This window comes from Paramisgurnus dabryanus, chromosome 3, assembly GCF_030506205.2.
Source record: "Paramisgurnus dabryanus chromosome 3, PD_genome_1.1, whole genome shotgun sequence".
NCBI classification, from domain to species: Eukaryota; Metazoa; Chordata; class Actinopteri; order Cypriniformes; family Cobitidae; genus Paramisgurnus; species Paramisgurnus dabryanus.
In genome coordinates, this window is record NC_133339.1 from 20456551 (window position 1) to 20471742 (window position 15192).

Here is a 15192-nt window from a genome sequence, read left to right on the forward strand (position 1 = left end):
ACCTGTCTCGTGTGCCAGCAGCTGGGTTGACTACGACTCTCCCTGCATGAGGTGATCGGCCTTATATTCTCTCTCCCACCGTTCGTTGTCTGGCCGGAGCCCGAACGTGTGTGGTTCTTCGCCCCAGTGACTGTGTGTGCTCCCCACTCCCAGCCGTCTGCCTTGGTGTGGCTTTTAGCCCAGACGTGCTATTGTCATTTTACACTCATTATTATTTAAATAAACATTTCTGTTACCTGCACTGGGATCTTCTGTTTTCATTGTCTGACAGTATCATGCAATGTTTGCTTTAAATTTTAAGCTTGAAATTGTTTTGTTACTCATTTTATTGGGGAGGTGCAAAGGAAAAAAGTTGGTCTTAGAGGATCTCCCGTTCTGGTGCACTCACCGGTGTGCCCTACTTTTTTTAGAAAGGGATCAAATCCAACTCTTCTCACTGCATCAGTCCGAGCCAAAAAGAAGTTCACTATCACATCCACAAAAAAACAGCCATCAAATCCCGGAAGTGGCTTATGATGCCTTCCCTGAAAACGTCTCAAACAGCCACCTTCATCATTTTCAACATACTCAAGACTGAAATAATACTGTTCACCTGAGACCGCTCCACCAACCTATACAGAAAAAGAGAGACAGGAGAGGAGTATTAGCACTATTTTATAATAATTAATGTCAGAAAATAAAGTAATTCTTAAGATATTAATACAATCTTCTGCGAAATATTGATTGGTCTTGGTGCCATGTATTCTTTGTCTTATTTGGTTTTATATTGGAGCATGGAGCCTGGATTCCAAATGAATCTTTGTCTGTCACTTCACACAGTCATGATATTCATTATTAAAGCACTTGAATCAAACATGCATCAGCAAACATCAACAAACTCATTCATCTCATCTGAGTTAAACAGACACTAACCACATTATTTTATGGAAATGAAACTGATTTAATTTATGGCTACTACAAATATGTAATTATAGGAAACATAACACTTACTACATCCAATTCTGGATTCGCTTCCATAATCTCCACAAAGCTCTCAATGCGAGTCTCATCCATGAACTCAAAGTCATCGTCTACCCACAAGAAGAATTTGGTGGTGACTTGTGAGACAGCTAAATTCCTCCCTGCAAACCAGCCCTATAGGGAATCAAATACACAACAACAGAGCAGTCAAAAATCACCAAATCACATACAGTACACTTAACATAACATATTTAAGTATTGAGAAGCTGCACTGAGAAATACATTCTTGGTTTTACCACATTAGAAGGTTTATCAGATTAGCACATACTGTATAGTGTCCAAAAATACATCTCTAGAATATTTCGAGGTGATACAGACTAAAACACAGTACACTTTCAGAAAAAAAAGTGTAAAAAACACTTAACCTGAAAGATGCATATTGCAGTGGTGGCCGGTGATTTCTTTTATCAGGGGTGCTCGATGCGAAGTTCGTCTTAACATGTATGTAGCCCGTCATGTGTGTAAAGACGCGTCTAAAGGGTTTATGATAAAAGAGACACTCGCGTTTGCCAGACACTCACATAATCTCATGCATATTCAGAGTTTTCTCTTAAGGGAGTGTCTTGCGTTTATATTGTGAACGTGAGCGTCTCTTTTATCAGAAACGGTTTTAACGAGTGTGCAGCAGGCACTTATTTTGACAAAACACGTAATGTACATGGTTCACATGACTCAAAAAATACATTATTTTGAAAACGCAAGCAACACACATGACACTCCGAACACTTATTTTGAATTAGCGCCCCTCGGATGAGCAGACACGAGCCATCACTGGCATATTGGTACCTCAAAGGTACAAATTGGCAATTAGAGGTACATATCTGTACCGAGATGTTACATATTACGGCCTTTTAAAAGGTCCCATCCCAGTGACAACTTTGTACCTTTTTAATCTGAGAGTGTAGTACAAGCAAAAAGCTGCATGAAATATCGTCTACCTGTGCAGGTGGCATGATGTATTGCTCTATGTTGTCACCAAACAGATTTTCCGGCTTTGGGCTATCGTCAGCAATGATGATCTTGATTTTTGGGTAAACCTTGCGGATACTATTGATGAGGACTTTTAATTTGTTATATCTCAGAAATGTCTTCGTTGTAATAGTAACCTTTGAGTTGATATCTGCATTGTGCAAGAGAAACAAAAATGTTTTGTAATTTGGTTCCCTTTTGAGTCTGCTTCTTGCCATTGCATCGACAGCTGACGCGTCAGGTCTTCCCCAAACATGTCAGCTGTCGACGTAATGTCTCGTTCCCTCCTCTCAGGGATGTTGATTATTTTAGATAAGGGGTTTATTTTAGTTAAATGTTTTAGTAATGTAACATAATTTACAGACATTATCAACAAGTTTTCCACTTTTCTACACCTGACCTATTCAACCCCACAGGCACCTCATTGTTTTAGAAAAAAGTAAGAAAGAAAGAAAGAAAGAAAGAAAGAAAGAAAGAAAGGTTATTTGAAAGATTAAAAGAAGTCCTTCTATGACTACTTAGATTTTTTTTAATCAAGTAGCTGTACTTTAAAGAACTTCATACTTTTTATACTTTTTTTTCTTTCACCTTATCTTTTAACTATACTACATATCATATTACATTTAAATTTTGACTGTATTAATACAAAAAAATATTAGGAAACATGTTAAATCTGAGAAAAGAACATCTAAATTATTTTAATTTAGACTGCGATACCAAGTAGAGGTCAATGTTACACACAGCTCCTTCAATACGTATTTAAAATAAAAACTTAGTACTTTTACTTAAAAGGTTACTTTAGGACATTACTGCTTTTAATGCACTCAAGTATTAAAGGTAATACAAAGAGTGAAAGGTACAATATTATGAAGTAAAAGTGCCAAAGAAAAAAACTCTTTTTCACACATCTCTACTGATAAAGTAGAGATGCGTGTCTGTGTCTGATGAGAAAAAATCACTCTGGTTAGTGTGGTCATACCATTTCCTCCTGAATACAGAACAGGAACTGCAGGTCGTCTTATTGAGACTGGAAATACGGCTTCATTGTCCTCAAAACGAAAATACACTACAAAGAAAACATGTTTAATGTCATTGATTTGTCATTGTATTCACATCTCGATCACAGCAAATATGTTTACAACAAAGATTTCACAAAAAATAATTAAATCTTTTTATATTCAAAGCACTTTTAGGTGTCTGTCAGCTTTTGCTGGTTTTATGTACCACACAAACACACAGAGATTGTAAATAAATGAATAGATAAATAAATAATCTGTCAAAATTAACAAAAACATAAGAATAATAGAACAACGACAATAACATCATACAGGCAAGAGTGCTGTTAAAGTTTTTATTAATTGCTAAAACACTAAACCTCATTTTCTGGGCTAAATTCCCAGTGACCTAAATCCATTTTGTCAAATCATTCAACAAGTTTAGGTAGTTAGATTTAAATCTCTAGCACTTATTTAGCAAAACTCTAAACACAGATAGCTAAACACAGCTACAACAGAGTTAACAACTCAAGAAGAACAAATGCTTCAAACTTTTTCTAATAATCTACCAATTGTACACAATTTAAATCAGCTCAACGTGTGTAGGTGGTACAGTACAGGGGCCCGTTTCAGTAAGGAGGTTCAACCGTGAGTAAAACTTGAACTCTGAGTTGACCTGAGTTTTACGTTTCAGAACAACTGAAATGAGTACGTTTTCTAAGTAGGTTAACTTCAAGAACAGCTCATGCACAACCACTATGAAAAGCCATCATCAGTGGAGCTTCAATATTACACCGTGGCAACAGCACGTGTGAAAAGTAGGTCAGGATACTTTTTACTACTGTACCAAAACGCGCAAGTCCCATTCATTCAGATATGGATGTTTTTTCCCCATTCGTCAAAATAAAATAATTCAATCAAGACGAGCTGAATATCAAACACCGTTAAGACTGGCCACTGTAATATCATTAACGTTATAAGGTAAGAAACTCCGTTCAAAGTTGTTCAACTGGAAAGATAATAAATTGTTATTAATCAATATTTCTTCATTTCTTTGAGTTTATTATAAGCAGACAGTTATATAAAACACGTAGGCTAACGTTACTTTAGCAGGATTTGTATATTTTATGTTGATTTGTTAAAATTAAATTAATAAATTACATGTTCTGTCATAATTTTACAATTAAATGCAAAATATTAAACATTACAAACACACGTATCCAGAGCACGTGCAACTCTTCTGCAACGCCCAAATGCATGAAACAGACACTCCCATCTCTGGAATAGCCTGAGAATTTTAATCCCGTCCGAATTGGTACATAAAATCACAGACGTCCTGGGGGACACGTTGAAACTCAAACGTTGTTTGGAAAACTAATCCCGTCTGAATAGTGCTTTAGATACTCAAAGTTTTGTTTGAAATGTGTCAAAAAGCTCAAATTGCCAAATTGAATACTCTAAACAAACAACGAAAAGTTAAGGGTTTGAAAGTTCAAAGCATGCATTGCTGTTGTCGTTGACTCTGTTAGTCATTAGAGGTTTTTTAATGAATGATGTAAATGAACAAAATCTTCCCCATATAACACTATTTCTGTCGAAATAAGTCTTGTCAACGCAGATTTATACCAAGAGAGCTCTTACCCAAATCTGATGTTCTGATGTGGTAGATGGTGCTGGTGTAGGTCACTCTGCTCAGCAGATTATTGACTTGTTTGAGGCGTAAAGATGAGATATTCAAGTTACTCTCACCCTGTCCATTCACCTGATGATGTACATCATCATCCACTGACAGCACCCCTTTCTCCACACTTAAAGATACCTGTGCATATGATGGTGTTTAATGGATATACAGTAAAGTTACAGTACTGTGCATATTCAGGCCTCCATGCCACTATTAGATTTGTTGTTTTTGCAATGCTATGGTAACCATATATAATACTTTCTCAGTCTTTGTATTAGCATACAACCAGAAAAAAGCCAATATGTTCTAAAAACTTGTGTACATATTTTTATTTATTTTCTGTTTGTATATCAAAATAAATACTGAAGCTGACGGTGGCCAAAGACCGTTGCACGATACTCTAAATCCAGAAAAGAGATCTAAACTAATTCAGATAAAATGTTTCATATGAAAATGTATTTTTCTTTGTGATAGTCACTTGACTGAAGGGTGCGTTAAAACCTTAACTTCAAGAAAGATTTACAGCACATAAGCAAAGGGTTGTGTTTTAATAACCCACCTTGTAAACTTCTCTCTTTTGTGTATAAAGAGCAAGACCTGAAAAATACAACTCTAGTTCACTTACATTATAAATCAAGAAAGAATCAAAGTTAATGACATGTCTAATAAAGCTGTGTTTTAGTGGTGAAGATTTGTTTTAGTATGACATATCTGCTATATTAAGTAGTAGATAATCAGTCAGAAACATTGCTGTGAAAAGGATTCACACTGCAAATAGTAAAAGTTGGATCAACTTAAAAAAAGAACTTCAATTGGTAACACCTACAAAATTAAGTTGTTTCAACTTTATAATTATGTTTAAGCAGTGGCGGATCGTGACTGCTCATCAGAGGGGCGCTAATTCAAAATAAGTGTTTGGAGTGTCGTGTGTTGCTGGTGTTTTCAAAATATTTGTTTGTTGCGTCATGTGAACCATGTGCATCACGTGTTTTGTCAAAATAAGTGCCTGCTGCACACGCGTCAAAACCATTTATGATAAAAGAGACACTCACGTTCACAAAATACAAGCAAGACACTCCCTTAACAGAAAACTCTGATTACACATGAGATTATGCGAGTATCTGGTAAACGCGAGCGTCTCTTTTATCATAAACCCTTTAGACAGGTCTGCAGCAGGCAGTTATTTTGCCAAGACACGTGATGCACATAGATTCAATCAATGCGCTGAACACATATTTTGAAATTACGAACCACACACAACGGGCTACATACATGTTGTGACTTCGCATCGAGGCGCCCTCGAAAAGAGAAGTCACGGCCGACCCTGTGTTTAACCGCGGATTTCCACCGACTGCGGAACGGCTGCGGATCCGCTGCGGAACGGCGGCGGAGTCAATCGGTTTCCATTCAAGTCAATGTGTGTATTTCCACTGACTGCGCTCCGAATCCGTCACAGCTCCGGCCATCCGCAGCCCTCCGGCACAAATACGCAGAGCTTCTATTTTTGACGGATGCAGGGCGGAGCCATGACTTTATCGCGTGATCATACCTGAATACGGGGGAACTCGTGTTTTTATTTATTAAATATTTGCAATACAAACCTTACAAACACACACAAATAAAGTCATTAATACAGAAACAACAAATAATAGACAAGAACAGAGCCAGGGGCAGTTTCAAATAAATACATTAAAGATAGAGCATAAATAAATGTTTTAGCAGCTTTCTTATTTTTTGAATTTTGGATGGATTTGATGTACTGCTCTGTGTACGCGAGATCTCGTGTTGTGATCTAGGCTGGTTTGTAAAAACTTTATAATTCAACGGCATAATGGGCAGAGACAGAACTAGGTATCGCGCGATCATCACGTGAATTTGCGAGACCTCATGGGTCCTCGTCACTTCAGCACGCAGCCGCTCTGCAACAAATACGGATCTGGTGGGTATTGGCAGACGGCGGAGTGCGGAGCCGTAACGCAGCGGAGCCGATCTGCAGCCGCTCCGCAGTCGGTGGAAATCCGGGGTAAGTGAAAAACACTTAAAACATTTAAATTGAAAGAACTTACATTTTTTAGGTGTTACCAATTAAAGTAAAGTTGATATATAGACAATGGCAGGCTGACCTGGTATTAGACTTTTTTGTAGAGGAGCTACATTGAAACCTCTGATGGGATATTGGAGAGGAGAGTTGGCCCGTGCAATGAGAATGTCTGTATTTGTCTTTATTCTGTGAAAGATTCATGAAAAAAAATATCTAACTCATTGTTTACATAAGAATAAAGCAAATTATGCATGAAAATACCTGAGCTGATGTTCCTTGTACTCTTTTGCTCTGCTTTTAATGATGGCATCAAGTTGATCTGATGGTAGAAACTGATGAAGGTCTGTTTGGGCTTTACAGTCACACAATGAATTGTTTCCACTCAGGACTGATATACTGCTGACAAGCCATCAGACAAGCCAAAAAAAACGATTATAACTAATGTGTTCCTATAGCTCCATTGGTAGAGCATTGCATTACTGCAGCAGCACAAAGTTAATAGCCTTAATTCCCAAGCAACACACATGCTGATTAAAAATGTATACCTTTAATGCACTATAAGTCACTTTAGATAAAAAAAACATGTATGTTTAAATTATGGCTACATGATCAACTAAACACATAATATGTTAAAAATGAACTATTTACCTTGGTGTGGGAGTGACTTTGTCTTCTTTACGACTTCCACTGTTGAACAAGTTAAAGTCAAAAGTTTGAGCTGGTACAGAGTATACCCACAGTTAAACAGACAAACAAATAACTAAAAGAATCTGTAAAATACAGGGGTTATACAATAAAACTTATGACAACAATAATTTAATTATATGTTGCATATAATGGCCTCTTTTGCAGCAAATACAGCATCAATTTGCCTTGGAAATGAAAGATGCTGTACAAGTCCTGCACAGTGGCCAAATCCCTTCTGTACAGAGGGATTTTGAGCCATCCCTATCCTATTCCTATAACAGGCAGCAGTTAAAGTGATGACAGAATAAAATAAGCAGAGTTTACTAAATCATCTTTAATCAATGCTTATACTGTCATGAAATCAAAGAGATAACCCAGGCACAGACAGTGCATGAACTCAAAGACTTTATATGAATATTACAAAACAGGAAAACAATTTTTTGTGATAAATGTGTAGTAACCATGTTTTTAACTGTGGTAAAATAACTGTGGGAGAACACTGTAAAACCTAAGAGTTAACTTAACTCAAACCATTTAAGTAAACCGATTGCATTAGGCCATTTAAGTTTTAAAACACATAAATTTAAGTACTGTGAACTTGAGTCATGTGCAATTATGCACTTATATTTAACTCTTTCACCGCCATTGACGAGATATCTCGTCAATTAAGAGAAAACGCTTCCCCGCCAATGACGAAATTTTCCGTCTTTCCACAATACCGCTATTATCCACCAGGTGGCGCACTTCCGCAACTTATACAACCCAGAAGTAGCGCCTCTCGTGAAAGAGAAAGAACTCTGTGTATGTTTTAAAGATTGCTCTGCATCTGATCGGATGGAATTATCTCAGCTTTTTGCTCAAAATTGGGTGTTTTTGAAGAAACCTACCCATGTTTGAGAGGTGATTACAAGAGAACTAATGAAGGTAGTTTTTTTTTTGAAAGCAGAGGGTCTGTTCTTTCATCTGATATATTGTTTGTTTATATATTTAAAGAAGAACATTTTCTGGAAGGCATTAAACTTTTGTGAAAATCATGAAAAATGCTGGCGCTGGCTGGCAACTTTTTTTAAAAATGCTGGCGGAGTTAAGTAGTGTGGACTTAAATATAAGTGCATAACTGCATATGACTCAATTTGTTTAAGTTCACAGTACTCAAATGTATGTGTTTTAAAACTAATGCAACCGGTTTACTTAAATGGTTTGAGTTAAGTTAACTTTTAGGTTTTACATTGAATAACACAAAACTGGAAAGGCACAACAATAAACAGACTTGACAAAACCAAATAATAAACTGCACAAAGACTTTACATATTGATTGACTAGACTAAATAACACTTGGCTTGACACAGAGAAGTTTCAAAACGAATCTGCACAAAGCAGCAAACATAAAGGCAATAGTGCAAAAACTAAACAAGGTAACAAGGGCAGGCAGGTCAGGAGAATAAAGCAATAATGAGGTAGATTAATGAGGAGACAGGGCCATAACACCAGACACAAGAGCATATTCCTACAAAAAAAATCCAGCTAAGACCAGCATAAGCTGGTAGCTGGTTTTAACTGGTTTAAGGCGGCACTAGCTGGTTTAAGCTTGTCCAAGCTGGTCCACCCAGTCTGGCAAAACTTGTCATGCTGGTGGGTCAGCTGGTCTTCCAGCCCGACCAGCTAAGTCCAGCTAGACCAGCTTGCTGCACCAGTGAAACCAGCTTAAACCAAGCTGGAAGACCAGCTTAAACCAGCGTATGCTGGTCTTAGCTGATTTTTTTAGTAGGGATAGTCTATTAAAACAAACAATCCCTTACAAAAAGTGTAGTAACCATGTTAATATTAGCAAAACTATGGTTTTACTAGACCATGTTTTTTTATTTTGACTGTAATAAAAAAGACGGCACACTGCTGCTACTGCTCTCAATATTTATTAATAAAAAGACAGCGTTTTGACCTAACAGGTTTTGGCCAGGTCAGACAAACATTTTGTCAAAATAATTTTGATGTGCCGTTCTTTGTTTTTGCATTACTTTATTTTTGTGATCGAGCAGCTGCATTTAAAAGTTTTTGGATGTGCACACATTCTAATTCTTATTTGTTTAACTGTAATAAAACCATTAATCATTTTCATAAAGGACAGCCATGTGCTTCTACACAAAACACATGGGACTGCCATGAGCCTGTCACAATGAGTCAGTAATGTGACAAGGAAACATGATCATGACACATTATGGGTTATCTGAAGAATTTGGTCAAAAATAAACGCAGAAAAAGGAACACCAAAAATGTTATTTTTGACCCAGTTTAAAACAACCCAGCATTTTAACCCAGAACATGATAAATTACAGGCTCGTCCCTTTTTGATCAAATACTGCGATGAAAACCACCCAGCATTTTTTAGGATTTATGTCTGAACACACACACACACAATTGTGACTTTCCATAGACATAATGATTTTTAAATCGGATTACTGTACAGTATATTCTATCCTACACACCTTAATGTCATTTCCAAGTAATCCTAAAGCCTTTGATTAGATTTTCCGTTGTTTGATTAGGGTTGGAGCTAAACTTTGCAAGAAAGTGGCCCTCTATTATCAGTAATGTCCACCCCTGCCAACTCAACCCTAAACCCTACATTTGTGATTACATACAAATACACACAAATAAAAAAAACTCAGACCCTAAGATCTACCAATCCTTTTCAAACAGCTTTCTTTTGCATCAACAGTTACTTCTGTTGAGTTCATCCTATGTGGAGGTATGATGGCTTACATCCAATTACCCTGGCTTTTTTAAACTCCTAAATGTCTCTCCAATATTTTATGTGCAGCTGTGTTATGGCTCTGCTTACTCAACCTTCATACTCTTTCTTGTGGAACCATTGTAGACTGACCACCATGTCATGCATACAGTATACACTATACTGGCCAGTCTTTCAACTCCTGTACTTGGCTGATGAAACAAACCAGACAATAAAGATGAGGTGTGGTGTACAAAATACACACCGTGCAGTTCAGGAATCATAGTGGAAGTTCAGTTTAAATATTAAATGAATTACGAGAAATGCACTAAGAAAGAAAGGTAAAAAAGTGGGCTAGATACTCGTACCCATATGACGGCATGTAATGACGATTCAGATCCCACTTCAGCAGTTTTCTTCCCCAGATGACCAGCACAATCACACAGAGCAGAATCAGGAAATGTTTCCGCTTAAATTTCATGGTAAAAGTTCTGAAAAGCACAATCATAACTCAAAAATCAAAAACAGAAATATTAAGCACAAAACCACCAGCTTCTGGTTTCACAGACAAGGCTTAAGGCTAGTCCTAGACTAAGACATATTTGTGCTGTCTCAACAGAAAATAACTTGCACTGACAGGTCTTAAAATAAGCCAGTGCCATTGATTTGTCTCAAAAATCACACCAGTAAGGTCTTTTTTGAAGGCATGTTTATGAAAGATGTTTAAACATCTTAATTAATAAGGCCTAGTCCTGGCTTTAGCTAAGCCTTGTCTGTAAAACCAAGCCCAAAAGATTTTTTTTCTCTTCATTATTCTTATGAATAATCTTAATCATAAACTGCATGGCACTAGTGCAAGTAACAAACACAATAATGTATTTTGATTAAGGCTTATTTATTTTTTATTTTCTGTTATCTTCTAGTAAATGTTAACATTTTCAAACATTAGACATGTGCATTAGGACGTCTTATAGGTCTTGCTGTGTAAATGCAGCGTAACTGCCCATTCATAAACTTAATCCCTATAAAAACTGTATTTCAGATCTTTGTTATGCACTGTCTATCATGTCACTGGTTTCGTGAGAGCTGTAGACTTTCTAACCACATGGTGGTTCCCACTGTGATGTTTATCAGAAAAACATTCAGTGGTGCAAGTGTTTGCTCACTCTTATGTAGCAGGACGAGGGGGGGCTGCCTAGCTTTGTTTGACGACAGCAAAGGTTTGCATAAAATTCCGACTACGCCACCCCGGGACTTACACCCAGGGAAATATTCCTTACACCCAAAAAGGCAGTAAGGCACACAAGTTCGTTCCTCTTAAAAGGAAGAGTGAGCAAGAGACGTGGGTATAATACAAAAATAAAGTTTATTTACACAGAATCTCTTAAAATGAGATAAGTAACTCAAAATTGTGCAACCCTTTCATTGATGCATAATCAGTGGCGTGCCGTGGGGTTTCAGTCAGGGCCTTCAGTAAGCATGTAAACCACATATATACTCATCTGTTACAGCTAACACACCCATATGCAAATAATGCATATATTCGGCCGCACATACAGGCACTCAGCAACATGACAGCTGATCAACAATAAGCCTAAAACAGTATGCTAGGTAAGGGTGGGTTGAACTCAGACTACATTTCACTGCATGTATCATGTAATCCCCTGCACACTGTGTGCATAGTGTCACATCCACATGCTACAGGCTACTATCAGTGCAACACGAACCACTCAATAACAATGTGCATAAGCCCTTAATAATGCTTATTATCAGATACAAACCACATCTGTATGATACAATACTCGACAAGTAGTAAAGCACTCACCCGTCACTTTTCAGTCACATACCCGAGGACATAAGAGCTGCGCTGTGTTACTGAAGTCAGTCGTCTCATCCACCATAACTGCCACAGAATTTTTTTTTTTCTTCTTTGATGTCATCATTTAACACTTCTGACACTGCATTTATTATATGGTTTTCATTTTTTCCTGACGGTCCTGTAAAAACTGTGGCCGTGGCAAGATGATGTCGCAAGTCAGAATCATGCTCCGCTATAGCGTTAACAATTCCAAGTAATTACCCCTGTTCAGCGAATCTTCATCGTCTCCCAAAAAGAGAACACAGTCACTCACTAAGACGCTTCAGAATGTCCCGGTTCTTTCTGACCCTCTCATTGTGGACGCTGATCTCCCGTTTTCTCTACTCGTTAAGTTCCAAATCCACAAGACTTTCACCAAAAGTTTTTAAATGCACGACTGACATTATTATGGCGCTCGGAGCCTTGGTGTTTAAGAGCTGCCTTCGTGAAGCTGTTCAGACTGTCAAAGCCAGAATCATTCCATGTCCCTTTACTCGTATTAAAAAGTAAACACGGCCAACAAAATAACTTCTTGTGCTGGGGCAAAAAGATCGCGTGTATCTGCAACAGCGGATGTCATTTTCTTTAATAACTGAATTTCGCGCTCACGTTGGAAATTGACGACAGACGTCAGGGGTAGCGCTGGGCACGTCGCTAGACCCGGAGGACGTGCTGTCAATAAACGTCAAAATTTGATTGGTTGATGTTTCTGTCACTAATGATTGTAACAAATCAGATGTGTTGTCCTTCAACACAAGCCTAGCAGTATCTGTAGAGCTGGCCCCAGCTGAATAAGCTGCTTTTTATGTGAATTTTTGAGGGTACTCCGGTTCAACCTCAACAAAACTAACGAATTTTGCGGACATTACACCAATGAAAAAAATAGCATACTAAAGAAAAACATTTAACACTTTGTTGTTGGGGAAAAAAATATTTTTGATTTTATTTTAGGGCCAGCAGAGAAGGCCCTGCTGGTCCTGACGGCCCACCACTGTGCATAATACAAGGATGGTTAGATGAAGGATCATGGATGGATGAATGTGTTGATATCTGTAACAACTGAGGCTGTTTCTCATTCATCCGACCACCAGAGGGAACCATAGAATTCGGAGTGAGTGAATGGGTAAATGTGATGCAACTTGTAAAGCGTTTTGGATGGCCATAGGTCTGTTAAAAGTGCTATATAAATGCAGTCCATTTACCATTTAAGATATGTCAGTGCAAGGTATTTTTGAATGAACACAGCTCAAACATGCATTTTATTCTGGGATATATTATGCTTTAGTTGTCTATAATTAATTAAATGCTATATGGAAACTGAATAAATAATTATGAGTGGAAGACAGCATTTATCACCACTAGAGGGCACTATGAGTACCTTGTGATGCCATATGGCCTCACCAATGCACCTTCAGTTTTTTAGTCTTTCATTAATGAAATTTTTAGAGATCTGCTCAATCAGTATGTCATAGCCTATGATGACATCCTTATCTATTCCCAGGACAAAGCCCAACATATCCAAAATGTGAAGACTGTCCCCTCTCGGCTCTCAGAGCATCAACTCTATGTCAAAGCAAGAAAATGTGAATTTCATACAACCAACACTACCTTCCTCGGCTACAATATCAGTCACCATGGCATTGAAATGGATGATTCTAAAATCACGGCAGTTGAATGGCCAAGACCTAATACAGTAAAGGAACTTCAAAAGTTTTTGGTATGAATTTCACCAAGCTAACTGAAGCTGTCTCTCATTCATCCACCAGAGGGAACTATCTCCTGAATACTTATCATGGACTTCTTCATTGGTTACTTCCTGTTTGTCACATGTATAAGTAGCTATGATCATTCATTTTAACTAGCATTTTCATTGCCTGTTGATTGTTTGCCTGTTATGATTATTGTGCCTGTTTTCTGCACATATATTAACGATATCCACTTTTAGTATAAAGACAGAATTGTATTTAATTATTTGTATTTAAACAACATTTTCTGGCAGGTGTTACAACAAGCCCTCTGTTTGTTACAATGAACCCCACCTATGGGGTAAGTTGTAACGTTTGCACTCCTGTCACTTTCGGTGTAATTGTACAGTAATGGTAGGTCCCACAAATAAACTTTAAGTGTTCATTTGTAGCAGAGGTGTGTGTGTTGATTGTGTAAAAAAATGATTCATCTAACTTAAATATTTTTTGAATCATAGAGCCAAATCCAAAAAGCCTTAGGTTTTGCCCCGCTCTCCCTTACTCATTGACGTCCATACACTAAAAAGTAGAACTAAGAAGTTTTTGCACAAATATTTTTCAAGTAAATTTCAAACATTTGGAAATTAAGTTAATCTACTTAATACAGGCCGGCTCCTCTGTGGCTTCCTGGACCCGGTAGCATAAAGTACCTTAAGTTTTTCAATCAATCAATCAACAAAATGTATTTCGGTCCTCACACATAATTTCCAAAACAAACAAAATGTATACATACATATCAACCGAAAAAGGTGCAGGCTGAAGCTTATGCTTATTTTGCCTACCCTTTATACATAATTACGCAATAAGCAAAACTGGTACATTCAAAATAAACATACAGTTAAATAAGACTTTATGAAGAATTTATGAAGATATAAATACAAAGGTACACAAAGAGAAAACAAAAAACATTTTTGTTTTTACATGGTTTATATGTGGTTTCCAGCTTAATTTTTGGTCTATTGTAACCCCCAAAAATTTATATTCATATACTTTTTTCTATTTCCGTCTTACAAATCATAATTTTAGCTTTGATATTACTTTGTTGATTGCTGAATATTATGAACTTTGTTTTATTCAAATTGAATGAAAGTCGATTATCATCAAACCAACTTTTTAAAGCCATCAATTCAATTTTAACTGTTTTCAGGAGATACTCCAATTTTTTCCCCGAACACTATAAATTTGCATCATCAGACACTTTACCAATATCATCTATATACAATACAAACAATTTGGGACCTAACACCGAACCTTGTGGAACACCACATGTAACTTTCATTAGATCAGATTTAATATTATTTATTTGTGTAAACTGATATCTATCCTCAAGGTAACTGCTTAACCAAGAAAAGGCTCTTATACCATATCTCTCCAATTTCCTCATTAATAAACTGTGATCAATAGTGTCGAAAGCTTTTTTTAAATCTAAGAACACCCCCACAGTATATTCATTGTTATCCATAGAAGT

The 15192-nt window shown here is 37.1% G+C and overlaps 1 protein-coding gene across 9 annotated transcripts in view; it reads right to left on the reverse strand.

Moving 5' to 3' along the window:
* The window catches only part of LOC135733938 (beta-1,4 N-acetylgalactosaminyltransferase 2-like), a 34495-nt gene that overhangs the window by 7139 nt on the left and 12164 nt on the right, over positions 1 to 15192 (reverse strand). For 5 of the 9 annotated variants that reach the window (XM_065252758.2, XM_065252759.2, XM_065252756.2 and 2 more), the window contains 10 exons: positions 10490 to 10612; positions 7355 to 7393; positions 6968 to 7105; positions 6789 to 6892; positions 5225 to 5262; positions 4626 to 4803; positions 2969 to 3055; positions 1959 to 2140; positions 991 to 1134; positions 389 to 611 (listed from right to left, as the gene is read on the reverse strand). In XM_065252758.2, coding sequence (XP_065108830.1) covers positions 389 to 611; positions 991 to 1134; positions 1959 to 2140; positions 2969 to 3055; positions 4626 to 4803; positions 5225 to 5262; positions 6789 to 6892; positions 6968 to 7105; positions 7355 to 7393; positions 10490 to 10602 — 1246 coding nt within the window. In that variant the 5' untranslated portion in view covers positions 10603 to 10612. Of the gene's footprint in view, positions 1 to 388; positions 612 to 990; positions 1135 to 1958; positions 2141 to 2968; positions 3056 to 4625; positions 4804 to 5224; positions 5263 to 6788; positions 6893 to 6967; positions 7106 to 7354; positions 7394 to 10489; positions 10613 to 15192 lie in introns of those variants that run through there. The other 4 variants (XM_065252761.2, XM_065252760.2, XM_065252765.2 and 1 more) reach the window with 4 other exon arrangements.